Consider the following 27,582-nt stretch of genomic DNA (forward strand, 5'->3'; position numbering starts at 1 on the left):
TTTGGGAGGCCGAGGCGGGTGGATTACTCGAGGTCAGGAGTTTGAGACCAGCCTGGCCAACATGGTGAAACCCTGGCTCTACTAAAAATATAAAAAAGATTATCCAGGCATGGCAGCAGGCACCTGTAATCCCAGCTACTAGGGAGGCTGAGGCAGGAGAATAGCTTGAACCTAGGAGGCAGAGGTTGCAGTGAGCTGAGATCACGCCACTGCACTCCAGCTTGTGTGACAAAGTGAGATTACATCTCAAAAAAAAAAAAAGCGAGAGAGAGATAAACAACATAAAAAGTTATAAATGGAGACATTAAAAAGTCAAAAAGTGGGGAAAGATGAGTTAAATTGTAGGGTTTCTTAGTTTCGTCTAAAAACAACTAAAAAACTTGCTTGTTTGGTTGTTTGCTTCTTTTCTTTGTGATCAAAGTTACCAGTTTAAAACAAGTTATTATAACTGTAAGATTTTTTTGTCTCATAACAATCACAAGCAAAAACCTATAATAGATACAGTAAAAATAAAAAGCAATGAATTAAAATGTATTACCAGGGAAGATAACCACAGAGAAAGATAGTAAGAATAAAATAAAGGACTTAAGAACCAGAAAACAAACAACGAAATGGCAGTAGTGTTTACCCATCATTAATTACATTGAATGTAAACATGGACCAAATTCTCCAACTTAAAAGACACAGGGTGACTGAATGAATGAAAAAACAAGACCCAACACTTTGTTTCTTTTTAAGTCAGAAACTGCAAAAAGAGACAAAGAAGGTCATTATATAATGGTAAAGGGATCATTCTGCAAGAGGATATAACAATTGTAAATATAATTGTACCCAACATCAGAGCACAAAAAGAGAGCTAGATTCCAGTACAATAATAGTAGGAAACCTCAAAACCCAACTTCTGCCAATAAATAGATCATACAGAGAGAAAATTAAAAAAAAGAAACATGAAAAGTAAACTACACTCTAGACCAAATGGACATAACTGACATTTTCAGAACACTCATAATACTGCTGCAGAATACACATTCTTCTTGCCAGCATATAAAAACATTCTCCAGGAAAGACAACATGCAAGGTCACAAAAGAAGTCTTAGCAAACTCAAAAAATTGAAATAATATCAAATATTCAGGCTGCAATGGAATAAAATCTAGAAATCAATAACAAGAAGAACACTGAAAATTGAATAAATACATGAAAATTAAACAACATGCTCCTCAATGACCAATGGGTCAATGAAGAAATTAAAAATATTTTTTAAATTCTTGAAACAAATGAAAACAGAAATACAGCATACCAAACCAATGGAGTACAGGAAAAGTAGTATTAAGAAGGAAGTTTATAGTAATAAATGCCTATATCAAAAAAGTAGAAAGACTTCAAATAGACAAACTAATGATGTACCTTAAAGAACTAGAAAAGCAAGAACAAACCAAATCCCAAATTAGTAGAAGAAAAGAAATAATAAAAACCAGAGTAGAGATAAAATGGTTACTAAAAAACAATGCAAAAGAGCAACAAAATGAAAAATGAAATTTTTTAAAAGATAAAAAAATGACAAACTTTTAGCTAGACTAATTAGGAAAAAAGAAAGACCTAAGTAAATAAGAGACAAAAAAGGAGACATTAAAACTGATACCACAGTAATACAAAAGATCATTAGAGACTTTTGAACTATATGCCAATAAATGGAAAAACCTAGAAAAAATGAATAAATTTCTAAATACATACAATTTACCATGATTGAATCATGAAGAAGTAGAAAACCTGAGCAGATTAATAACAAGTAATAAGGTAAAAGCAGTAATAAAAGTCACCCATCAAAGAAAAGCCCAGGACCTGATGGCTTCACTGCCAAATTTTATCAAATATTTAAAGAACACCAATTCTACTAAAACTATTCTCCAAAATTGAAGAGCTAATCAATGAGTCCAGCATTACCCTGATAGCCATACCAAACAAAAATACAACTACAAAGAAAATGACAGACCAATATTCCCGATGAACATAGATGCAAAAATACTCAACAAAATACTAGCAAACAGAATTCAAAAACGCATTAAGAAGGTCATTCACCATGATCAATTAATTGGGATTCATCTCAGGGATACAAGGATGGTTCAACACACAAAAATCAATAAACATTAATAGTAACAAGGACAAAAACCATATGAACATTTGAATAGATACTGAAAAGGCATTTGATAAAATTCAGTATCCTTCATGATAAAAACTCTCAACAAACTGGTGATAGAAGGAACATAACTCAAAACATTAAAAGCCATTTAAGATAAACCCACACCTAACATCACATATTGAACACGGAAAAATAAAAAATTAAAAGCCTTTCTTTTTTTTTTTTCCTTTGAGACAGGGTCTCACTCTGTTGCCCAAGCTGGAGTGCAATGGTGTGATCTCGGCTCACTGCAACCTCTGCCTCCCAGGCTCAAGCAATTCTCGTGCCTCAACCTCCCAAGTAGCTGGTATTACAGGCATGTGCCACCATGTCCAGAGAATTTTTGTATTTTTAGTAGAGACAGGGTTTCACCATGTTGGCCAGGGTGGTCTCAAACTCCTGACCTTGTGGTCCACCTGCCTCGGCCTCCCGAAGTGCTGGGGTTACCAGCGTTAGCCACTGCACCTGGCCAAAAATTAAAAGATGTGGAAAAAGACAACAATGCCCACTTTCACCACTTCTATTCAACGTAGAACTGGAAGTTCAATCCAGAGCAATTCAATGAGAGAAAAAAAGGGCATCCAAATTGGAAAGAAAGAAGTCAAATCATCCTTGTTTGCAGAAGACATGTTTTATATTTAGAAAAACCTAAAGATTCCACCAAAAAAATTATTAGAACTGATAAATGAATTCAGTAAAGTTGCAGAATATAAAATCAAAATAAAAAAGTAGTATTTTTATATGCCAGCAGTGAACAATCTGAAAAAGAAATCAAGAAAGCAATCCCATTTACAATAACTACAAAAAAATTTAGGAATAAATTTAACCAAAAAAGTGAAAGGTCTCTATAATGAAAGCTATGAAATGTTAATGAAATAAATTGAAGAGGACAGAAAAAAATGGAAAAATATTCCATGTTCATGGGTTGGAAGACTTGATATTGTTAAAATGACCATACTACCCAAAGTGTTCCACAGATTCAATGCAATCCTTATCGAAATACCAATGACATTTTTTCACAAAAATAGAAAAAAAAATGCTAAAATTCACATGGAACCACACACACACAAAAACTCCTGAATAGTCAAAGCAATCGTTGGCAAAAAGAATAAAAGCTGGAGGCATCACACTACCTTCCTTCAAAATATACCGCAAAGCTATAGTAACAAAAACAGCATGGTATTGGCATAAAAACAAACACATAGACCAATGGAACAGAATAGAGAACCCAGAAATAAATCCATGCATTTACAGCTAACTCACTTTTGACAAAGGCACCAAGAACTTACACTGGGGAAAGAACAGTCTCTTCAACAAATAGTGCTGAGAAAACTGGTTATCTACATGCAGAAGAATGAGACCAGACCCCTATTTCTCACCCTACACAAAATTCAAATGTATTAAAGACTTAAATGTAAGACCTGAAACTATGAAACTACTAGAAGAAAACACTGGGAAAATGCTTCAGGAAATTGGTGTGGGCAAATATTTTTGGGGTAAAACCTCAAAAGCACAGACAACCAAAGTAAAAATTGACAAATGGGATTACATCAAGCTAAAAAGTTTCTGCACAACAAAGGAAACAATCAACAGCCACTATGCAGAACAGTTTGGAGGTTCCTCAGAAAACTACCATATGACTCAGCAATCCTACTGCTGGGTATATATCCAAAAGAAAGAAAATCAGTATATCAAAGAGATGTCCGCATGTTCATATTTATTGCAGCACTATTCACAATAGCCAAGATACAGAATTAACCCAAGAGTCCATCAACAGATGGATAAAGAAAATGTGCTATATACACACGATGAAATATTATTCAGCCATGACAATGGCTGAATAATGAATAAAATCCTGTCAATTGCAGCAACATGGATAGAATTGGAGGATATTAAGTGATATAAGCCAGGCACAGAAAGACAAATATCATCAAGATAAATCATGTTCTCAGTCATATGTGGGAGCTATAAAAATTGATCTCATAGAGGTAGTAAATACAATGGTGGTTACCAGAGGCTGGAAAGGGTAGCAGGCAGGGAGGGATGAAGAAGGATTGATTACTGGCTACAAAAATACAGTTAGATGAAATGAATAAGTTCTAATATTTGGTAGCACAATAAGGTGACTATAGTTAACAACAATTTATTATATATTTTAAAAGGCCTAGAAGATCTGGAATGTTCCCAATACAAAGAAATGATAAATGTTTCAGGTAATAGATATCCCAATCACCCTGATGTGGTTATTACACATTGTATGCTAATATCAAAATATCCCACATATCCCATAAGTATGTACAACTATTATGTAACAATAAAAAAATAAAAATTAAAAAAATAAAGTATATGAGAGGATATGCATAGGCTACACGCAAATACTACACAATTTTATACAAGGGACTTGGACATCTGTGGATTTTGGTATCCACAGGGGGTCCTGGAACCATTCTCCTATGAATACTGAGAGATGACTGTATATGCAGTAAGAGTCCTTAGGGTGTTGCTTTTAAGTCAACTACCAATAGTAAATTATAGAAGGGTTACCACTCTGTTTTTTTTAAATCACATTATTTGATTGGTAGTTTGACATTTAGATAAGTTGCGTGAAGGTTTGTAGAAAGATATAATAGGACTTTAAGATAAATCAAACAAGCAATTTCAGTATATAGAAAATTTAATATGAAATCACTTAAAATATTTCAACATTAAGAAGTCTTAATTCAGTGCCTTGGCATGAGACATTTAAAAGCATGTTTGGGTCTAATCTCAAATTAGTTCAGGGGAACAGAAATAACTGAAAACTTATGTATATGTGTGTGTATATATATACACACACACACATCTGTATATACATACATGTATATATTCAAATTATATACATATAAAGATATTTGTAGATTCAAGATATATAGGGATTATATATCTATATATATTATGTGTGTCTATTTATACAGCTATATATATATATATTCATCTTTCTGTGTGTGTGTGTATATATATCCACACACACATATAAAATCTATTGTTGCTTAGTGGTGGAATTCTCTAATTTTACTCATACGCATATTTTGGAAAGCTTATCCCCAAAAGGGGCACATTAATCGTACATGGAACAGAACCCTTCTCTTCTACTTTAATTAATTTCATTTTAAATTTATTTATTTCTATTCTTCCACTTTTAACTATTGTAGTCTCCTTTAAACTTGTTAATTCAGATAGGAAACTAAACTCACTTTTGTGGAATCAGAGATGATTCTGAGTTGGAAAGAACCCGAGTATGCACTTGGGCCTGTTTCCTGTCTTCAGGCAGAGAGATAAACTAAAGCTAAGAGAGATGGACTGCCTGTTCTTTGCCTAAAAGGTCACATTTCTCAACTACTGGGGTACAAACTATATTTCATGAAGTAATTTTTGTAAAATAATTTTTCTTTAGCTATAGACACAGTAAAGTAGCCATGTATAATTGTTTTTAGCTTGCCTCAAATATGACCTTTGTTCTTCTAGAAAAATTTCCTCCAAAATCAGTAGCAGTAGCAAGTATGGCAGAAAGAGAAATGTGGTTCTCCATGGGAGAGAGACTATTTCAAGCAGTTATATCTTTTTAGCAAAATGTTTTGTGAGTTTTTTGGGAGTGTGACACTTTTAGTGCACACTCAAAGACTTGTGTTTTCACATGTATAGAAGTTCATCTGGGGGTTTCCAAAGCCTTCCGTATTTTCACTTATGTGTGGCCTTACAAAATGTAGTTTTTAAAAAATCTATGGTTTACTAAATGTAACACGTTAAAAACCACTGAAAAATTTGCCAATGTAAATCCTAAATTTGGGTTTACTAAGTTAAAATGAAGCATTAAGACCAAAAAAACATTGAAAATTTTATTTTCACAGGGGATTTGCATAAAAAGAACATTATTTTTGTTCTGTGTATATATAAGTATTTTTGTTTCCTTAACTTGTTTCTGTTGCCCACACACAACTAGGAGAAGATGCTTTTCTTTATTTTGGTTTGGCCAAAGATGCTAATGGCTAAATTATGAAGGACTTTGTTTTACTTATGTTAAGTGGTGAAAACTGTAGTTCTTAATCTATGAAGAATTCTCTAGGTGGCTATACAAGAAAAATACAAAAAGTTAGGAAAACATGTAAACGTAAGTTATGAGGTATTTCATAGATACAGTGCCTGTAAAAATTCTCTTTCCCACAATTTTCAACTGCCAGATCTCTTGCTTTAGTCTTTTTTCCTTATATTTGGAGAAACAGAAGAGTTTGACATAAAAGTCCCTTTGAGGATGTGAGGGTTGCAGTAGTTTACAGCAGGGTCAGAAAATGAAAGTAATAAAGCAATATTTACATGTTTTTGTATAAGAACAAAAATATTTCCTTAAAAAATTATTAAAAGTTTTTTAGTCCTATAAACACTCACTTTTATAGGGCACATGATTGTCTGTGTGACTTCTCTTTCCAGAGGAAGACTTTTTTATTTTTAAATTCTAGGAAAGCATGACTTATTCAAATTAGATTTTCCATGCTATATTTAGTTTTACAGATGTGTTTAGTTCTAAAACTGTGGTTTACTGTATTCTGGGGAGAGCATGTATATAAAAAAACCCAGGAAACCCTTACACCCAACTTAGACACAGTCAGTTTTAACACTCCACTGTGATCTCTCAATTCTTACAGCTTATTGCTTCCATTAAGAAGAAATCTCTGAATTCTCTGCATCTAATTTTCAATGGCTACAGTCTGAGAAACTGACCCATTATCACTTTTTCTAAATAGCCAAGTTCTCAGAGTTTCTGAAAGCTCTTTGATCTTTTTTTTCTGGGAGCGAAATAGGTTGTTCCTCTTATATAACAACAATCAGGAATTCCCAGCAAACAGATTTCATTACATATAAAGCATATTCCAGAAACACGCAGATCACACATGAATATGCTCTCAGTCATCATAAACAGGCATTCACTCAAGGGGTAAACCAGTAATGAGCCAAACATATGTACTCATGCAAATGTACAATTGACAGCAAATTATTTTAGATCCTAATGTCATTTCAGTATTAAAAATGAGCTGGGAGACAGCTCCTGTGACATTTGGTATGAAAGCTTCCGATTGCGATTTTCATGTAGAAGTAGCTTCATATCACATCTCGTGAGTTTCGTATCGCACAGCAGAGGACCATGCTGAATATCATGCCAAAGATCTGAAACAGAAGGAAACACTCATCAGTGACTTTGAAATGGGTACTGATGGGTAAAAAGATCAGCAGACTTCCTGGGTGTCTAACTCAAGTTAACAAGTAATTATAACCAATAATTACCAGTCACAGTTGATATTTTAGTATGTTACTTAAGGTTGGCTATGGGGTAAATAATTCTAGATTAACTGTTTAAATGTGTATTATTATTGTTAACAAGTAACAAGGCTCTGCTTTAACAGAACCTACCCTGCTTCAGAGTTATAGAACCGTTCTGAATACTTGTGAAAGACAGACACAATACTGGCTTTGGAATTTTATATTTCAGGTTAATCCCAGATCTCTTTTATACGTTTATTTTGAAAACTGTGTCCATAACCACTTGTTGTTTAGATATGCTTGTGGTCTAAATAATTTTCTATTGCTGGAAAAGCTCTGATTTTTTACAACTGTGTCCATACATCAAAAAATGGAGTATCAGCTGGGTGCAGTGGCTCATGCCTGCAATCCCAGCACTTTGGGAGGCTGTGGTGGGAGGATCGCTTGAGCTCAGGAGTTCTAGACCAGCCTGGGAAACATGGTGAAACCCTGTCACTACAAAAAATACAAAAATTAGCTGAGCATGGTGGTGTGTCCCTGCAGTCCCAGGTGCTTGGCAAGCTGAGGCGGGAGGATTGTTGAGCCCAGGAGGTCGAGGCTGCAGTGAGCTGTGATTGCACCACTTCACTCCCTGGTGAGAGACCCTGTCTCACAAAAAAAGAAAAAAAAAGTGGAGCATCACTTCATTCTCGGTCCATTTTTAAGGGCAAACGATGCTTCACTGTTTAATTCAATAGTTTTAGCAAAGCATAAACTAAAGGGTTTATACTATGGTGTTATTGACTTTTACCTTTTGGATAGTTCTCTGAGAAGTTAAATACTTGAGTGGAATCAATATCCACTTCCATGGTTTGAATAGAAGAATGCCAAAGATTCTTCTTGTCCGCTATTATTTCCCCTACGATTTTGTAGAGCCCATGGAACCCTATCTGTGGGCACCATTCTATAAACTACTGTCAATGCTTATTTTAAAAAATGGGTACTATGACTTTCTGGTTCTCTCCTCAATTCCATCCTAAGTCAGACTAGGATCTGTAAGGGCTAAATTCAATAAGATGTGAATGATCAGTTGTTTTGAAAAGGGAGGGGCAGAAGCAGGTAAGGGCATGGCCAGGAACAGGATTTCAAGCTTCTGGATGACAGGACTCAGTACCAGTGTGTAGCACAGGCGACACCCAATGGACTTTTAGTTAGCTGATTACATTGTGCAGCTCTCACTTTACAGAGAAAAGAACTAACGAAGAAACCTGGGGGTGCCGACTCAAGATAGGCTCACTATGGGCATTTCCCCTTTACCATTGCCATAAGGTTGGATGTAATCCCTACCTATCCTGGTTTCAGTGAGACTCCTTCAGTCTCAGCCTACTGCCGACACGAGTCAGGGGTGAATGCTTCTAGGCTGCTCATCTGCTGAGATTGTGAAACTCTCCATTATGCAGCACACGCTCAGACCTGCCTCAGGACTGTCCTTTGGGGAGCTGCAGAACTGCAGCCAGGCTATCCCCAGAGCAGGTGGGGAGGACCTGAGAAATGTCTCTTGATTTGGAGGGCCTCAGCAGAGTATTTCCAGCCACTTCTCCACCCCTCTGTGCTCTAAATACAGAAAAGGGGAAGGCGCTTGTGTGTCCCCTGATAACTGCAAATTCACTGATTTCCTCACAATTCCCACAGCCCTTGTCTTAGTTTAGGCCATGAACTAATCTACATAGAGGGCTAGAGACTAAGTGCCATCTTAGCATTAGCTATTATCATCCAACCCCTGGACAATGGAAATCATCCTTTAACCCGCCTTCCAAATCCAGTCTTGCCTCCCTCCAACCTTTCCTCTATCCTCTACCACAGGTTCTTCCAACTCTTGGTGACTCCCCTTTCCTTAAGGATGAAGCCCACCCTTTCAAAGGGGGCATACAAAGATCTCAATGATGTAGATCCAATACTCTCTCCATTACCACCTCTCGCAACTCCTGCCGTACCTGTCCGCTGCTATCCATTCTTCCCACACACTCTTCTTTTGTACTTTAGAAGTACAGAGCCACCTGGTGGTGGTCTGGATGCACTACGCTTAATACCATCTATGCCATTGCCTTTGCCTGGTAGATTATGCAGAGAGCTGGCATTTGTTGAGTGCTATATGTCCCAGACACTTTATTTATATTAATTTGTAATACTACTTTATATGTAGTATCCCATTTAATTTTCACGGCAATCCTATAAGGTTTATATATTAACAGAGGAGGAAATTGAGGTACAGAGAAATTAAGAAACTTTCCTGTGATCTCAGAGCTTGCAAATGGTGGAGCCCAGAGTTAAATCCAAACCATGTGATGCCAGAGCTCACCCTATTAATCTCTATGCTCTGCTGCCTCTTCAAATCGTAGGTGAGAGAGCTTAACCTGATATGTTGCATTGAATTTGTAACAGTAGAAAGAGACCCAGAACTGAAAATCATTTATCTAGGTTATGGATAGTAGCCTTAAAACGGGAAGTTAATAGCAATGATACACTTAAGGTCATAATGAGTTAAAGTTGAAATTTCTATTATATTTTAGAGGACAAACTATTAATATATTTATGAGCTTTGTTCTTAGAAGATGTAATACATTGTGAACAAAGGTCTTTTTTCTTTATGAGAATTCTCTCTTAAGATACTGTCACACTTGAAAAGAAATAAGATGCAAAGTTTCAAGGCTTTTTAGAGGGCAAAAAAGGTAAGTTCTAGAACTTTCTCACCGTCAGACCTGCAATTCCAATACCGACAATTCCAATGAGCTGGAGCTTAACACTGATTACGGTCTCAATTTCATCGATGCAATTCTGTTTTGAGGAAAAAAAGTCGGGAATAAAAACTGATTGTATGTGTCAGTCATTACCCTGATCCTATCCTTTCCATCTCTACAGTTCATTCTGTGAGAGTTAATTCATGCCAGCTTCTACTCATGTTTCAACAATTCATCTTTGATAACATCATCCTAATAAGCTTAACGCAAAAATGCAATTTGGGGAAAAAAATAGAAGCCTCTCCTTCGGGTGAGATTTTCATGTTTAGGCCACTGGCTTCTTCGGAGCCCTGAAATATAACTGGAGGAAGCTATTTGTCGGGTTCCAAGGAATCTAAAAATTTGGAGCCACTTCTTACTTGTAGCAAATAAGTAAAATACCCTTAAAACAATAACTCTTTGTTTTCATATTGTCATTTACAGTTTAAAATACTTTCTATGTCTTTGATCCAATTTACTATGCAAGGTAGGCATGACCTATTAAGAAACTAAAAAGTCTTAACAGGTTCAAGTGAAAGAAAGGAAAGCCAAGAATTAGAAAAGCCAAGTCTTGGAGCTAGAGGACCATTCTCTTCTGTGGTGGCTGGGCTGGGCTGGGTGAGTTCCTATCCTTTCATCTGTGCCCATAAGACAACTGTGCAGCATAGATTCAAAGGGCCTTCATGGATGTGGGGAAACTTAGACAGAAAGCCAAATAGATCACCTGTAACTATTATTAGTTTCCCCAACTTCAAACACTCCTATTTGGAGTGCTCTTAAGTAGAGGGATGCTCTCAATCCAACTGTATCCTCAGGTTGTTCAGATCTGTTCACTTGTCACTGGTTGGTTCCTTTGATAACATCTGAGCTACATAAAACCCTCAACTTCTCTCTTCGTATTTCCTATCACACTTCATTCATTCAACAAACATTTCTTGAGCATCTACCTTGCATTAGTCATGGGAAGAGGGGTGGTAAATGCGGAGACAATAGGATATGGTTTCTCCTGCTTTCTGAGTATTCACAGTTTAGAGAAGGACACAGATCCACAAGAGATACCTATAAGGCATTCTGACAAAAGTTTGAAAACTACTGTTCTAAGGAGTGGCTCCCTTACTTAGTGGAAAAAATGAGAGTCAACCTATAGCAATTCTTTCACTCTTCCTCTCCTTCTCCTATATACTTAGATGCTCCCTTCCTTCAGTTCCAGGCATTGCTGTAGGTAGCAAGCACACTCCTGACTCCTTTTTCTCTGATCAGAGCCAAAGAGGTGCCCTTCTCTGTTGAAAGTTAACCTCGTGGCTGGGTGTGGTGGCTCAAGCCTGTAATCCCAGCACTTGGGAGGCCGAGATGCGTGGATCACCTGAGGTCAGGAGATCGAGACCAGCCTGGCCAACATGGCGAAACCCCGTCTCTACTAAAAATAAAAAAGTTAGCCGGGCATGGTGGCACCTACCTGTAATCCCAGCTACTAGCGGGGCTGAGGCAGGAGGATCACTTGAACCTGGGAGGTGGAGGTTGCAGTGAGCCGAGATCGTGCCACTACACTCCAGCCTGGGCAACAGAGTGAGACTCTGTCTCAAAATAAATAAATAAATAAATAAAAAAGAAAGTTAACTTCATATCCTGCTTTGGGTCTTTCTCTCAGCTCCTCAGGAAGCCTGCACTGCCAGTTACTTTTTTTCCTTCCTATACATTCAGCCTCTCCTTATCCATTGACATTTCTACTTATCCTATCACCATGCTCAGGTTCTTCAATCAAAACAAACAAAACAACACTCGAGACTGTCCTCCTCTAGTTCTGCCACTAGGCCCTCCTTCCCTTCATTGCCAGCTTCTTTTTGTAAAAAACAAATGTACAAAAGGTATATTGGCTTTAGTCACAAAAGGAATACATGCTTCTTGTAGAAATCTGGAAAAGAGATTTTTTTTTTTTTAAAAGAAACGTCTGTATTCTCACCATAAAAGGTAATAAATTTGTTGGTGATACTTACACACACAAACACACCTACACCCTGAGGTCATTCTTTATATTCAACAGTGAGCTTTTTAAACTTAATATTACAACTTTAAAAATGCCTTGTTTCACTAAAAATGTCTTTGAAATCATGATTATGATGATTATTTTTTTTTTTGGAGACAGAGTCTCGCTCTGTCACCCAGGCTGTAGTGCAGTGGGGCGATCTCGGCTCACTGCAACGTCTGCTTCCCAGGTTCAAGTGATTCTCCTGCCTCAGCTTTCTGAGTAGCTGGGATTACAGGCACACACCACCACGCCTGGCTAATTTTTGTATTTTTAGTAGAGACGGGATTTCACCATGTTGCCCAGGGTGGTCTTAAACTCCTGAGCTCAGGCAATCCGCCTGCTTCTGCCTCCCTAAGTGCTAGGATTACAGGTGAAATCATGATTCTTAATGGTGGTAGAACATTTCATCATATGGATATACTACAATTTATCCAAACAATCCCCTATTGCCACATATTAAAGGTCTGTCCAGTGTTTTGTTCTTATGAATAACATGTAATGAGCATGGTTTGCACAAAAACGTCTGTCTGCATTTCTGATTCCTTTTCCTTAGAATAAACTCCGAGAAGTGGAATTTCTGGATAGAAGGGCATAAACATACTTAATCCTCTAGTCTTACATAGTCATACTGACCTTTAAAACTATTTACTAATTTCTCTGAAAATGCTCACGACATCACGTTTACCAAAACTGTGTATTATTGTTAAGGGAAAGGAAAAACACTTGGTCAATTTCATAGATTAAACAACAGCATCTCTTCATTTTAATTTGCTATTGATTTTAAATATTACTTTTAATTTCCTATATTTTCTATATGTTTAATGGTAATTTGGACTTTGACTTTTGTAAACTTTCTTTCTATGTCCTTGGCTCAAATCGAAACTTCTTGAAAGGATGCTCTCTCTCCTCACATCTCGCTCTCTGAAACCTGGGCTCTGTCCTCACTCCATCCCTCACAGCACGTCACCAGTTGGTTCCTTGCATGCTAAATCCTGCCAGCTTTTCAGCAGTTATTAGTAGACCTTCTTAGGCTTTCAGTTCCCCACACAAACCACGGCATTTCTGCCTCTGTGTTGTTGCTTACGCTGGTCTTTCTGCAGGCAGGCCTCCCCCTCCTGCTTTCTGCCCAATGCTTGCATAATTACTTTCCATTCTTGAAGATTTAGCTGAGACATCATTACCTCCCATCAGCCTTCCCCATCCCCAGCCTCTGGCCTCTCCTAAGTGCGTTTCCCTCTGTGCTTTCCGAGCACGTTGCACATTCCCTGCATTCCTAATCACTGGACCGTATGGACTTCATGTTCATCCCTCCTATCAGACTGCAATGCAAGCTCCTGGTGAGTAGGAACTTTTTCTCCTTCTCCTTTGCATCCACAGTGCCGAACATAAGGTAGGCAGCTGATCAATACTGAATTGCCCTCAACAGCAGCACCTGGGCCTGGTGACCATTCCCTCCCCTTCCCGTGGTGTCTCCTCACTTGTGTCTGGCCGCCCCTCCCAGTTTCGTTCTTTGGCATCTTCTTTTGCCCACCCTTAAATTGTTCCTCAGGGGTCTATCCTCATCCTTCTTTTCTTCCAAGTCTAATGGATCAAATCTGTATTTATAGCTTTAAGTTTCCCATCAAGTGTTGACACTCAGACCTCTCTCCTGAGCCACAAACCAGATTTTCCAACTGCCTACTGGATATTTCCATTTGGAAGTGCCACTGGCTCCTCAAAATCACCATTTTAAACACAAAGCTCATTTTCTTTTCTCCACAATTGGCTCCTTTTCCTCTCTCCCTCAGCTCCGTAAATGACACCATCATCTATGTAGGTGGTGAAGCCAAAAACCCAGTAGTGGATTCTCCTCTCTTCTCTGGTCACCACTCCTGTGGATGTCACTTTCTAAAGGGGCCTCTTTAACATCTCTTGCTAACAACAAGGACAGCAGCCTTCCCAATGGGTCGCTCAGCTCAACGCTATTAATTTTCCATCAATCCTCTATGCTGCCACTAGAGCAAATTCAGTAAAATGCAGATCCCTTCCCAGATTCTACCTTCAATGGCTTCCTAAGCTAGCAGCATGAAGGCTAGACTTTTGGCCTCACAAGAGTGTCCATGGCCCTTTGAGTATGGGTCCCTCCTTTCTGAAGTACTCATCTCCCACAGGCAACCTGGGCTTTCAGCCACTTCTGCTGCTGGCACTCACCTGAAGACAGCTACCTTTTCTCTCCTCCATGCCTTGCTCTGTGTTTCTGCCTGAAATATCCCACTCTTTTTTGTTTGCATCAGGGAAGCCCCCTGTGGACCCCGGAATCCTATGCCAGGTTCGTCTGCTGCGCTCTGTCCTGTGTAGCCTTAACTCAGCCCATGTGCTGTCCATGGCTCCTGTGCGGGTCTCCCCTGCCAGACTTGAGCACTTTGAGGGCAGTGCTGTCTTTTTCATTTCATCCAAATCAGAAGGACCCAACCAGTGTTCAATGGGCAATTCGGGATGCAAGCTGGAGCTAAAATCTCATCTACCCCATTCACAGCTGAGGGTCTAAGAACATCTATATTATTGTCTCCAAAGTCTCATAGTTCCCTCTCTCATTCCCACATTGCATTTTTCCCCAATTACTTCACTGAAACTGTACGACAAAAGTCATTAATGATATTCTAACCAACAAATCCAACAAACTATTTTTGGTCTTCATTTACTTGTCTTTTCCCAGCATTTGACTTTATGGGCGAACCAGCTCCACCCTGGCTTCCCAAGTAGACTCTGACTCCTCCTTCACAGTCTCTTGTGCTGGCGTCTTGGCCTCAGCCTGCCCCTGAAATGAGGGAGCCCCTCCTCCTTCTTTGTTCTGTTCACTCTCCCTGGTGCTCTCGCTCACTCCGAGGGCTTCGGCTAAGGCCAAACTGCTCAGTTTCCCACACCGTGTCTTCATCTCAGCCTACCTGTAAGTCAACAGGCACCTAAAGTACAAACTTGACCAAAACCAAAGTTTTCATCTGTCTCCAGGATCTGCCCCTTTCCCTATATTCAGAGAGTGGAGCCTCCACCCACCCAGCCACCCAAGCAGAAGTCTGGAAATCTTAGCCCCCTTCCTTCCACTCACTCACCACTTATACCCACTAAGTCAGCCAGGCCTGTTGATTTTGCCTCCTGAATGTCTCTTCGACTGTCACGTCCTTTCCGTCCCTACTATTTGTGACTTGCTGTGGCCGCTCATCCTCTCTTATCAGGGTGACCACAAGTGCCACCTAAGTGGTCTTCCTCCATTACTCTCCAACTCTATCCTACCCTTCATACCCCAGCGGCCTGAAAATACTTTCTACAACTCAAAGCGGATTTTGCTCATTCTCTGCTAAAATCAATGGCTTCCTCAAACTTCCAGGTGTAAAATCCTGCTTTTGCCTGCTTCTCTCAATATGTTGCCCAGTTCTCTCTGTGGGCTCCCTGTTCTCCTGCAGTCCTGGAGTTTTTCACGTGCTATGTCCGTGTTCCTGGTGCTTCCTGGGCCTGGAATGACCTTCCTTTGTTAGAACTCAGCTTGGGGACCCGCTCCCCTATGAACCTTTCCTAAATCTGCTGCTTTAGGGCACCCTGTTCAGACTTCTTACACCGCACTATTGACCTTGACTAAGTCTGTGAGGCCGCTGAGCACAGGGACCATGTCTTTTTCATCTCAGAGTTCCCAGAAACTGGCATAGTGTCTGACACACAGCACTGAATAAAGGATGCATTTGTCAGTGCTGTGACTCCCATGGAGAGGTGTGGGGTAACATTCTTGGGCACAAACTTCAGCCCTGGTGTCCTTAATTAATACGATAAGCAGGTGGCATCACTACTGGAAGTTGGCGTACCATCTTTCCCCAGGGCATCAGGGGACTGTGACTCTGCATTGCTTCACTTATTTCACATGGAGTAAGGCAAAGCCACAGAAGCCACTGGGAGAGGGCCTCCCAGAATCCCTGAGGTAGGAATTGAGCCCCTGGCCCTACCCTGAAGGCAAAACCACATTATACTACAGGTAGAGTAGGAACCTTGGTAGAAGCTTACCTTGTGTCCTAGAAGCTCCTTTGGGCATGTAGGTTGGACCTGTTCGGAGCTTTCTTTTCCACAGCACTGAAACTAGAGAGTCAGAAAAGAGACTTCAGGACCAGGCGGGAGGAGTAGCAGCTACAAGTCTGGGCACCCTGCTAAGGACTGGGGTGCCGAGGCAGCAAAGCAGCTCCGAGGCCCAGTCACTGCAACCCAGACTGCTATTTCTGGAAGGAGAGCGAAGAATCACATAATCATGCTGGCAAAACAAGAAAATGACTTCGCTAAAGCCATCTGAGTTTATGATGGGAAGTGACTCAAGGCAACCCAAACAAGGCAAGAAGCTAATTGACAGTGTTTGTGTAAATTGCTACTTTTTAGAAAGGGGTTGGGGCTTTAGATTCCTTCTTTCAGACTGGGAGTCATTTAACCTGCTGAGGAGCTCAAGTTTTATGAGCTGCAGAAGGACTCATTAGCTGGGAATAGTCTGGGAAAGAGGGGAGAAGTGGCTGCAGGAAATTCCAGGGTCCAAAAGACCAGATTTGAAGATTGGCCAGCAAACAGGTGTCCTGCTTAGGCTAGCTGGCCCTTTAAGACAAAAGAACCTGTGTGCTGCTTCAGGTCCTGGCGGCAGCTGAGGTGAAACCGTATAAATGTATAAATGGTGGCCAATTTCCAAGACATACTTGTCCTAGACAAGAACTAGGTACCTGAAAACACCTGGCCCAGGAATTCACAGCTACTTCTTCATATCACAGTGTCTAAAAAATCAGAATAACTCTGGCCTGGCCCATCTCCTCTGTAAGCCTTCTGTGATTAACTGCATGTAGCTCTGAGCACTCCACGGACAGCACAGTCCCACTGAATGTTCCAGAAGGGAGTGTAGCCATCTCCTGTGACCCTTCATTCTACAAATGAGGGAGCTGTGTGGGTATCAGGGAGGCCAAGTAACTTGCTCAAGGTCACAAGGCTGTTAAATGGCAGAGCTGCAGCTAGAAATTAGCTTTTCTGACTTACAGGTCACACTTGTTTCTGTTACACCACAATGCTACCCTCTGACAAAGCCTGCTATTTATTTGGGCTCCTTTCTCCGTAACCTTGTTTGTGCTCTTTTGTCTCTTTGGGGCATGTGTTTTTTGGGTTCATGCTCTTCTGTCTCTCTTGTGAACTCTGTGTGATAGACATCTTTCCCTTCTAGGGTTCCACACATAATGCAAACTGTGGCCCTCGAAAGGGCTAAAATAGGTGGTGCTACTTGGCTTTACTGAATTTATTTTTATTTTTAATCCTGGTGATTGGTGAGAACCTGGCTCACACATAATCTTTAGAAGCTGTGATTTTAAGGAAGAAGTGAAGTTACTCACTGTTGAGTGGAAGGTGATGAGTGTCCCATTGCCTTTTCCCCTGTCTTTAAGGTAATCATTGTAAGCCTCTTCATACATGGTCTGAACATGTCGGATAGCCTGAAGAAACACGAGGAAAAATGAGGGACTTCTGGGTGGGAAGTTTCAAACATTCTCCTTTCATCAAGGAAAATCTCCTCTTCCACACCTTTGAAAAACACTGCCTTTCTCATAAGAATGATACAATGGACTTTGGGGACTCAGGGGAAAGGGCAGAAGTGAGGTGAGGGATAAAAGACTGCACATTGGGTACAGTGTACACTGCTCGGGTGATGGGTGCACCAAAATCTCAGAAATCCCCACTAGAGAACTTACTCATGTAACCAAACACCACCTGTTCCCCACAAAACCTGTAGAAATAAAAAAAAAATACTGCCTTTCCATAGGTATTTTAGGATAATTCAGCAACATATGGAGAAGATTATAGTTTCTGGAGTTTCTAAGATGCTTTTGAGGATGGAAGGACAGACTAACCAGAACAGTTTTCACGGACTAGAAAGATTTCTGACAGTTCCCAAACCCAATTGGGCTTCAGCATCAACTGGGCCCCAGATTCCTGGGCTCCACCCAGGTGATTCGGATGCATAGCTAAGATCCGGACTTATACATTCCTGTTACCCCATTGGTTAAAAGCATTCAAATCTTTTTATGACGTGGTTTAAAAGACATTCATCACCAAGGAAAACTTTCTACATTCAAATATCATATAAAGCTTAGAGAATGCTTTTTCTAGTATAAAAGCTTGTGATTTCAAATCCACAGATATCTCAACAGGTCCTAAGATCCCATTCTACTTCTGTATGTAGCTGAATTTAAACTAACCTATGAACACAGCCAGTTACTTTAGAAAAATTCAAAAGGAGGTGACATTTACTATTCTACATGTTTACTGTTTTATAGTCTAAAATAAGTTCAGAAACATAATATTAATGACACAAGAGTTAATGTGAAATACAGCAAACTTAAGTTTCCATTCTTCCTCCTTTTCCATTCTCTTCTATCCCACAGTGTGTTTTACAGAGGAAGAAAGGCTACTTCCTCTGTGTGTCCTCCTGATAAGCTATTCTGGACACCTAGAATTGGGCAGCAAATATAAACTGGCTTCACTAGCCCACAGCAGGGCAGGCTCTGCTCTTTGTGAATGAAATGGACCCATCCAGGCCAATCCTTAAGGACAAATGGCAGTCTGACAGGGGATGAGAATCTAGATTCTTTCTCAAGTCTGTACTCTAACTCTTACCCCATTTCACAATGGGGAAGAATCTTAAATTAGAGATCCTTTTTTTTTTTGGTTTTATTATAGACCACTTCATAAGTCTAATGGAAGAGATGAACTATCTCCCCAGAAAAATGTGAGCATGTATATATGCCTGCACACTCATATACATATATGCTCAGTTCTGCACACCACTTCTAAGTTAAAAAGTTCTGTTTAAACTATAATAATGGGGATTATTTGGTTTCTTAACACTATCGTGGGTATCAATATTCTAACACTTTCAACCATCATAGAAAAACATTATAAGTAATTTTACTTACTACCCCCTTGCCTATAAAAGCAAATACTCCTGTGGTTACTTCAGCAGCAAATATCACCAGGAGGCAGGTAAAAAACTGTAGAGGAGAGAAAATACTAATTTCATTAATTTAATACCTTTTCAATTTATATATTTTGCACCTTAGTTTCCTTAAGTAATGGCTGAATCGCTTTCATGTAGTTCATTCATTCATTCATTCATTCATTCATTCATTCAGCAATTGTTTATTAGGCATTTATTCTGCACCAGGTACTGTCCTTGGTGCTGAGTATTCAGTGGTGAACAAGATAATATCCAAATGTCTCTGTTATCACGGACCTTGGATTGGACAGAGGAATATACGATAACCGTGTAAAGAAGTTAAAAAGTGAATAAGATAAGTTCAGGTAGTGATGTAAAAATCCCACCACCTAGAACACCATCTGGCACCTACGTGCTCAGTAAATACTTGACGAACACAAAAGACCTAGAAAGATATAAAATAAGGTCAGGAGAGGGAGAATCACTGATGCAGCCTGGGCATGGGGAAGGGGGTGACTGGAGACTCTGTGGTCTGGAAAGGCTTCTTTGAGGAGATGAGGTGAGGGGTGTTCTTCTGGATGGATTTCTGTTCTGGTCTATGGATTTGCTCTGATCAAACTAAGTTCAGTGATAAACAAGACAGAAATGTGCTCAACAGTAGGAGAAAGAGAAGGAATGAATGGCAAAGAAATTAGTTAGACATTTCACATAGCAAGAGATCAGAGGCTACGGCCAGAGTTAAAAATCCAAAGATCACAATGAGTAATGAGAGATGAGAGGCTGCCTATTAAAACTGCTGTTTCTGACTCCCTGTGGAGAAATATCAACACTTTCTCTCCTCCTGCCCCTCTTCTTCCTTTCTGTTTCTCTCAGGCTATACTGACATAGAATGTATAGCAGTTAATTGAAATTATTTAATTTTTTTTTAAACAGAGGTTGCTTGTTAAAATAAGCCACAAGAGGGATTTTGGTTAAGTTATTGATCTCAAACATAAATGTTTTCCTTGTAGATAACAGCACTTCCCTGGCTATAGAAACCTTTTAGCTGCCTCACCCACTGTGAAATATTTTTTTTTAAAGAACAATCATAGTCACCCCTTACAATTACTAAGTACTTTTACTCCCAAAACATCTTTACACCAATGACCTCATTTCTTTTCACACTTCCCATATAAGGCAGGAACAAAGATAATATTTTTTTTTCTTTTTTCTTTTTTCAAGACAAGGTTTTGCTCTGTCGCCCAGGTTGGAGTGCAGTGGTACAGTCATGGCTCACTGCAGCCTCCCAACTCCTGATCTTAAGTGATCCTCCCGCCTCAGCCTCCTGAGTAGCTGGGACCACAGGTGTGTGCCATCACACCCGGTAGAGACTAGGTCTCCCTATGTTGCCCAAGCTAGTCTTAAACTCCTGGGCTCCAGAGATCCTCCTGCCTCAGCCTCCCAAAGTGCTGGGATTACAGGCGTGAGTCATGGCACCTGGCCCTAGGAAATATTATTCATATATAAGAGATGGAGAAACCAAGACTGAGGGAGGAAAAGTGCATGCCAAGGGCTCAGAGAGTCCACGGAGGAGCTGGAGCCAGGGGCCAGAGGCACTGACTCCCTTCAGATGCAGGCCGCTCCCTCACCCCCACCCCACCATTTACCCCCACGCCCCACTTACTGATCCAAGCACACATTGCGACTCCCGCATGGCTCCGCAGCACCCGAAGAACCCCACGGCCATCATCAGGGCCCCGGCTCCAACCAGAACATACAGCCCTGTGGGGAAGAGGTCAGAGGAGACCATTGAGAGCCAACCGAGTGCCTCCACGACCAACTAGGCTTAAGACTCTGGGCACTGCAGAGCATTCTAATAGTACCACAAGGAGGTGCTATTCTTACTGCCATGTTTGACACGGAGGAACTGGGCCCCAAAAGGTAAAGCGATTTGCTTAAGGTCATAGAGCTGGTGTTTGGCAGAGCCGGGAGAAAAATAGCTGTGAGCCTCAAAAGCCTGCCCAACACTCCGACTCTGTCTTGCATCTCTAGTGATGGAGGCAGCCATCATTCAGGTGGGGATTTCACTTACTGCTTAGGCAAGCCCCAGGTACAGTTCTTACAGAGAAAGAAAAGGACAGAAATGCTCTGGTTCTGAGAGAACTAAAGCCAAGCCTTTTTGTATTTCCTTCTCTGATCCTGAGATAAGTTAGAATACAATATGGGACTTGGTACTTGTCTTACTTGGAATCATGTTAATGGTCTCTATTTCATTTTTTGCATTTTACTCATATGAGTCACCTGGAAACCACTCCCATTAATAGGGAGGGTGGGGGCTGGTGCCCCGCCTCTGTGGGGAACCCCTGGGCCTGGCATTCAGGGTGCTTCCTGGGGCGCCTCTGGGTTGCTGATGGTGGTTTGCGGGCAGATCTGGCAGTTTACAGACCTAGTAGGAGCCACAGGCGAGGCTGCTCTGCTTCCTGCCCCACCCGGACCTGGCCTCAGCGTTCTTTTCAGGGCCCTGAGGCCTTGCTGCTCTGCAGTCCTGAGGTGGGTATTTATTTCCTGCTGTTCCAGCTCTACCGCCTCCTCCCTTTCCCTTTTCTCTAGAAGAATAATTTCATGAGGGAATGGATGTGGTAATGTGAGAAATGATATCATATGAAAAATAATAGTGTTGTTGGCCCCACTACCTAAACACTTTATTGTTTTTAAAAATGTCTTTCACCAAAGGTCTAATATCCAGAATCTGTAAGGAACTTAAACAAATCTACAAGCAAAAGGCAAATAACTCCATTAAAAAGTGGGCAAAAGACATAAACAGACAATTCTCCAAAGAAGACATGCAAGCGAGCAACAAACATGAAATAATGCTTGTCATCTCTTATCATCAGAGAAATGCAAATCAAAACCACAGTGAGATACCATCTCATACCAGTCAGAATGGCTTTTGTTAAAAAGTCAAAAATAACAGATGTTGGCAAGGCTAGGAGTAAGGGGGACACTTTATACAATGTTGCGAATGTAAATCAGTACAGCCACTGCAGAGGGCAGTTTGGAGATGATTCAAACAACTGAGTTGAACTACCACTCGACCCGGCAATCCCATTGCTGGGTAAATACCTAAAGGAAAATAAGTCATTCTATCAAAAGGGTACATGTTCACTGCAGCACTATTCACAACGGCAAAGGTATGGAATCAACCCAGGTGCCCATCAATGGTAGATTGGATAAAGAAAATGTGGTACATATACACCATGGAATACTATGCAGCCATAAAAAAGAACAAAATCATGCCCTTTGCAGCAACATGAATGCAGCTGGAGGCCATTATCCTAAGCAAACTATTACAGGAACAGAACATCAAATACCGCATGTTCTCACTTATAAGTAGGAGCTAAATATTGGGTACACATGGACATAAAGATGGGAATGATAGATACTGGGGACTACTAGAGGGGCACAGGGGTTGAAAAACTAACTATTGGGTACTATATTCATTACCTCAGTGACAGGTTCAGTCATACCCCCAATCTCAGCATCACTCAATGTACCTTTGTAACAAACCTGCCCATGTACCCCCTGATTCTAAAATGAAAGTTGAAAAAGAAAAAAAAAAATCATTCACTGTGTTGCAATGTTTTCAAAGCTCTCACTTCCATCATCTTATTGGCTTCTCAAAACAACCTGGTTAGGTAAGCAAGGACTATTATTTCTGTTTTACAAATGGAGGTCTGAGAGTCAAGATGGCTGTAGGCAGGATGCCCTGGCCTGCAGCCCCAATTCCCATCCCACACTTCTATTTGACCACCCCACAGAAGCAACAACACCATATTCAGTTCCTTCATGGAATGTCTCCTGGTGGACCACCTTGCTGCAGAACATGCCCATTGCCTCTCATTGCTACTGCCACAATTGCTACATGATGCCGTTTGCAGATCTATCATGAAGTCACAGCCTACAGAACAGTTTCCCCCAAAATCTTTATCCATCCTATGCTCCAGCCACCTGGGAATTCACCATGATCTGACTGTGCTCTGCTCTTTTCCATTTTGTGCTTTTGCAAGTTCTCATATTAGTCTCTCATTATAGATTTCAAGTTGACAAACCTTATTCATCCTCTCTAGAACATGCCCTGCACAAGGCAGAATTCTTAGTCAGTGCGCATTGGATTAGTAGATAAGACAGAGAAAATCAAATCAGTTCCAGGCTTGCTGGCTGTCATCACCCATCTTTGCTTAGAGATATATGCTGGAAACAGGTCTCAGCAAACATCCACAAAGCAACTACATAGCTGCGCTCTCCAAAGCCAAGCACGTGAGGATGGTTGCTTCGCACCCCGAGAAACCCTGGAATATAGGAAAGAGGGAGGCTCCTGAGGAGGCGGGAGGCTCACTGGACAGGGGCACAGAGGTTTGAGGAGGCCAGAGTTGTTCCCCACTGTAAATGAAACTGTCTGCTCCCTCAGGCAACAATCCTTATCCTTCTGAAATAATGAGCTTTTCAGGAAAGTGTGCTTTTTTTGAATATTTCATTTTTAGGCTATCAGAATCCCAGAGCTCATGGCAAAAACAACCTGAAGCTACCCTAGCAGCTTCAACTTTGAGGCCACTTCTCTGCCAGCCTCCGTTTTGTATGTGTGGGCCTGTGACTCAGCCCAGCTCCAAATGAACATTGCTTGCTGGAGCTGAAGGGAAAAGCAGAAGAAATTCTACAAGAGGAAAGGTTCCCTGGGCGTGCCGGATCCAGTTCCAAATCTGGCTCTAATACTCCGCATGCCATAAGGCCACCTGTGGCTTCCAAGGATACTTTATCCTTCTTATCGTCTGACCCTCAAAAAATAGCTGCTGAATGTAATAATTAATTTACAGCCACATTTTAAATTCCAAGATGGTTACTGTAGAGCCTTCTCCTTCCCACAGGAGCAGGTGTGACAAACATACGACCTACTTCCCAAATCCCTCGTGCTTTCCGAGTCCTATTGCCTTTGATTTGAAAAATAGAAAACATTTTGAAATTACATTTTCATCATGAATAGCTGGGCTTTGGGATGCCAGTGATCTCTGTGACATGCTACCACAAGTACTTTCCCTGGGACACCTTCATTTTTAAAAATTTAAAAAGTATTTAAAATTATTTATTAATATTTTACTGATATATAATAGTTGTACACATTTTGGGGGTACATATGCTATTTCAATGCATGTATACAATGTGTAAGGATCAAATCAGTGTCATTGAGGTATCCATCACCTCAAACATTTATCTTTGTGTTGGGAAGTTACAATTCTTCTCACCTAGCTACTTTGAAATATATAAGAATTATTGTTAAATATAATTTTCCTACTGTTCTATAGAATACAAGAATTTCTTCCTTCTATTTAACTGTATTTTTGTACCCATTAAGCAGCTTCTCTTTATCTCCCCAACCCCCTACAGTCTGCGGCTTCCAGTAACCATCAGTCTACCCTCGGCCTCCATGAGATCCACTTATTCAGTTCCCACGTGAGTGAGATCATGTGATATCTGCTCTTCCTGTGCTTGGCTTGTTTCACTTAACATAATGTCCTCTAGTTCCATCCATGCTGCTACAAATGACAGGATTTCTTTCTTTTTATGGCTGAGTAATATTCCATTGTGTATATGTACCACATTTTCTTCATCCATCCATCTGCTGATGGACACTTAGGTTGACTCCATATGTTGGCTATTGTGAAAAGTGCTGCAATAAACATGGGAGTGCAGATGTCTCTTTGATTTACTGATTTCCTTTCTTTTGGATATATACCCAGCAGTGGGAATGCTGGATGATAGCTCTATATTTATTTTTTGAGGAACTGCCATACTGTTCTCCATAGTGGCTGTACTACTTTATATTCCCACCAATAGTGTACGAGGCTTCCCCTTTCTCCAGATCCTCACCAGCATCTGCTATTCTTTCTCCCTTTGATAATAGTCATTCTAGCTGGGGTAAGATCTGGAACATGTTCCCAGGCAATTCCATCACTCTTTTCTTAGGTTTCAGAGTCTTCTTTTAAGCTAGAAACATCATTTTAGTTAACATAAAAATGAGAGAGAACCTCCTAATGGCCTACTGGGATAAACTCATTTAAAAATGTGGTTCCCCCCTTTTAGGGACTGGACGTGGTCATCAATTTTAATGGCTTTCTAGCAGCAGATGGTTTTACATAATCTGCTAATGACCATTTTTTTATTTGAAATTTTTTTATGTCCCTACATTTATGTCCCTTCAGTATCCCCTGAATGCATATAATAATGCAAATATCTAGAATATTGAATGCAACTTAGTTTTTGGGAAGGGCAAGTGTTTCAGATTTAGGATGTTTTCACATTTTGGAATGTTTGCATTACACTGGTTGAGCATTCCTAATCCGAAAATCCAAAATCTGAAATTATCCAATGAGCATTTCCTTTGAGAGTCAGGATAGTGCTCAAAAGGTTTTGGATGTGGGGGAATTTTGGATTTTGGATTTTCAGATTAGGGATGCTCGATCTGTAATAACAATAGCCAATATTTACTGAGGGCTCATCACAGAACAGATACTATGCTTAAATATGTTCATATTTCATAGCTGAAGAATCTGAGACACCAAGAAATTAAATAATTTATGTAAGATTGCATAGCTAGTGAGGGGAAAAATTGGAACTGAACCTAGGGGAGCCTACTCCAAAGTGCACTCCCTGAACCCCTATGCTTTCGTTTTAGCAGTAACTCTGAAGAACAACAATGCTCTTAGCTAGAAATTGGTTCATTTTGCAATTTATAAATGGCAGTAGAGTTATTTTTCTTCTCCCTTGAGAAAAGTACTTGAGATGTCTAGAATTGATGATTCCTGGTTTTTCCTCTGAAAGTACAGGGCTGGGAGCCAGAAATCCAGGCCTGCCAACTATGGCTTTAGGTAAGTCTTCCTACTCTTCAGTTTCGTTAGCTGCAATATGGAAATGATTGTCTATTCCAACTTCTTATAAAAATGCTCTGGAGAAATTGTCTCAACAATGTAAGCTACAACACCTCTCTGGTATACAGCTACCATGGATGTCAGGTACAAGTGAAAACCAAGTGAAAAAATATGACCAGCGTGAGTCAGAGTTTTTAACAAGCCAAGCCACCCCCTTGGTGTTCGGCACTGGAATGCTTTCCTTATACATAACATCCAGCCACAATCAGAGCCAGGCTTGGAGACTCTGAGTTCCACAGGGAGAGACAGCTGCAGTCAGGCTGCGATCCTGGAGAGCCGAGTGGCTCCTGCGTGTGTGGGCAACCCCTTCTTGGAGAAAACCTGTTAATATCCTCTGCTCACAGACATGACTTCATGCACCAAGCACACAGTCTCTCCAGTTTTCCAAGGGCTGAGGGGCTCGCTCCCTACTCTATAACTCTAGAAAGAAGACCCCTGGGGTGTCTGCCCACTCCAGAGAGGGACTGTAACAGGAAGTCAGATGGGCAGGTTGCTGGAATTTGGAAGACACGGGGGCTTCTCCCAAGAGTGCCCTGAAAGAGACTAGCGTGGACAAGGTCTAGGCAACACGGAGCAACCCAAGCCCTCCTCTGCCAGCGTCACTCCTGCCAGGTCCTCTCTTTTACCCTTAGCAACCAGTGGACACAGAGACTTTGGAAGGGCCTCCAGGCCTTGGCCTGGATGCAGAGGGCCCTGAGAAGAGACACAGGTGGCAGTCAGTCTGACTATCCTCTCGCCCTGTCCTCATTTCCCACAGCTGGATCCTCCTGCCCTGCCCTGGGATTGACCACACCTCTGGCTTGGAGGTTATGTCCGATCTTTATCACAGGAAGGGAAACTCGCTCCATCCCCAAGGAAAGAGAACCAAGGATGCCAGAAAGGAATGCTTCCCCCAGAAGATGGGACAATTTCCCTTACAAAGTCTGGCAGTCGTCTACCCCGAAGCAGGGACCTAGACAGTGTGTCTTCCTGGGGTTCCTCTCAGAGAGGAGAGTCAAGGCTGGAAGGGCTTATTTCTTTAAGAACTATTTGAATGTGCCATGCCTGTTTAGGACACTCTTTAACAAAGGGGTGATAAGAGTTTAATGGGCTGATTTATCTGGAACCTATTCTGAAAAGGAAATACCCAGATCAGTGAATGGTGCCCTGTGACAGTGGAGTGAGATTTTCCAAACACTGGGCCTGCTTGTTTCCTAAAGTGCTATCACCTCATACTGTATGTTGTGCAAATCCATAAACAGCATCCTAGTGTATTTTTCTTCTTGTTTTGTTGCTGGAGAGCAGGTATCTTATGTGGAAAACTATTTACTGAGGAAAAAATGTCAATTTCTACAAACATGTCTATTGTCTTTCTATTTATATTATAAGACATACTTGAAGGGGAAAAAAGGTACCTGAC

General features: G+C 40.7%; 1 protein-coding gene across 4 annotated transcripts in view; it reads right to left on the reverse strand.

The window, feature by feature from the left end:
• Positions 1-3,824: 3,824 nt before the first annotated feature.
• Positions 3,825-27,582, reverse strand: part of TSPAN2 (tetraspanin 2) — a 44,444-nt gene continuing 20,686 nt past the window's right edge. Inside the window, exons 3-9 of one of the 4 annotated variants that reach the window (XR_010129941.1) lie at positions 20,888-20,985; positions 19,205-19,279; positions 17,627-17,725; positions 16,281-16,352; positions 10,200-10,283; positions 5,959-7,376; positions 3,829-5,897 (exon numbers count right to left, since the gene is read on the reverse strand). Coding sequence is in view for 2 of the 4 variants with exons in the window: in XM_031009213.3 (XP_030865073.1) it covers positions 7,311-7,376; positions 10,200-10,283; positions 16,281-16,352; positions 17,627-17,725; positions 19,205-19,279; positions 20,888-20,985 (494 nt within the window). In the remaining 2 variants the exon portion in view is untranslated. Of the gene's footprint in view, positions 7,377-10,199; positions 10,284-16,280; positions 16,353-17,626; positions 17,726-19,204; positions 19,280-20,887; positions 20,986-27,582 lie in introns of all 4 variants that reach the window. The other 3 variants (XR_010129943.1, XM_031009213.3, XM_031009253.3) reach the window with 3 other exon arrangements.

This window comes from Gorilla gorilla, chromosome 1 (assembly GCF_029281585.2).
Source record: "Gorilla gorilla gorilla isolate KB3781 chromosome 1, NHGRI_mGorGor1-v2.1_pri, whole genome shotgun sequence".
NCBI lineage: Eukaryota > Metazoa > Chordata > Mammalia > Primates > Hominidae > Gorilla > Gorilla gorilla.